This window comes from Octopus bimaculoides, chromosome 24 (assembly GCF_001194135.2).
Source record: "Octopus bimaculoides isolate UCB-OBI-ISO-001 chromosome 24, ASM119413v2, whole genome shotgun sequence".
In the NCBI taxonomy this organism is placed as follows: domain Eukaryota; kingdom Metazoa; phylum Mollusca; class Cephalopoda; order Octopoda; family Octopodidae; genus Octopus; species Octopus bimaculoides.
In genome coordinates this window covers 2,787,449-2,788,713 of record NC_069004.1, presented here as the reverse complement: position 1 = coordinate 2,788,713, position 1,265 = coordinate 2,787,449, and the positions used below count along the sequence as shown (strand labels likewise).

Sequence of the window (1,265 nt, the reverse complement as noted above, 5' to 3'; positions counted from 1 at the left end):
CCACGGAGGAATCAACTTAAGTTTAAATAATAAACTGCGATAGGTGAACCGCGATATAGCGAGCGATTACTGTGTATGTATAATTTGCATATATATCGTCCCTGTAACTTAGCGGTTCAGAAAAAGGGACCAATAGGTTAAGAACCAGTCTTTTAAAAAGTAAGTACTGGGGTTGATACACTTGACTACAATTTCAAGGCAGTGCTCCAGCATGGCCGCAGTCTGATGAATGAAACAAGTAAACGATAAACATGTAAGTATGTATTAGTATATTTATGTAATTTATGTATGCATATATATGTATATATATATATATATATGTATACAGTAGAACCTGGCATGGCAGTATGAGTGCCCCATTGTAGGAGTAATTTGTTGTACAAGCACACAAATCGTCCCATCTTTAAGGTAATTCAGTTAATAAAACCAGTTTACATATTTCTTTTGTATTCTCTTTTTTATAATTATCATTTTACTTGTAACCACACCTTTTCTGTTTTAAAACCCATAACAAATTATTTTGCGGGGGCTGGAATGGATTAATTATATTTTAGTTAATTTTAATGGGGAAAAAGTGATTTGTAAAATGTGTAAATTGTAAGACGAGCTCGGTCATGGAACAAATTAAACTCGTACTGTATCTATCTATCTATCTATCTATCTATCAGATTGGAGCCTGGTGCAGCCATCTGGCTCACTAGTCCCCAGTCAAACCGTCCAAACCATGCCAGCATGGAAAGCGGACGTTAAACGATGATGATGATGATGATGATGTTATATTGTTTTATTTCATGTGCTGTTGCTGCTGTTTACCTCACAACACAGCTGAAGCAGTGAACAACTCTGCCGGATTAGGATTCAATGGTTTCAACGAAAAGGGGGAAGCGAAATGGGACCTGTTAGAGAACGTCAATATATATGGAGTGGAGGTATGTATCCTTTTAATTCTTCTCCCACCTCTGTCTGTCCGTCCCTCTCTCTCTCTCTTACATGTGGGACACTTTTGCTGTTTCAAGTGCAGACATTCTAAATTGTATCCCAAGAAAGGCTCCTTAGAGTTGAACAAATTGACCCCAGGACTTATTCTTTGTTAGCCTAGTACTTATTCTATTGGTCTCTTTTGCCGAACTGCTAAGTTACGGGGGACGTAAACATACCAGCATCGGTTGTCAAGCGATGTTGGGGGGACAAACACACACATGTGCATACGATGGGCTTCTTTCAGTTTCCGTCTACCAAATCCGCTCACTTGCTGCACAGTGAGA

At 38.7% G+C, this 1,265-nt stretch overlaps 1 protein-coding gene across 1 annotated transcript in view; it reads left to right on the top strand.

The window, feature by feature from the left end:
• The window catches only part of LOC106868769 (lysophospholipid acyltransferase 6), a 26,468-nt gene that overhangs the window by 21,872 nt on the left and 3,331 nt on the right, over positions 1-1,265 (top strand). The window contains exon 9 of the mRNA XM_014914186.2: positions 826-929. Coding sequence (XP_014769672.1) covers positions 826-929 — 104 coding nt within the window. The remainder of the gene's footprint in view (positions 1-825; positions 930-1,265) is intronic.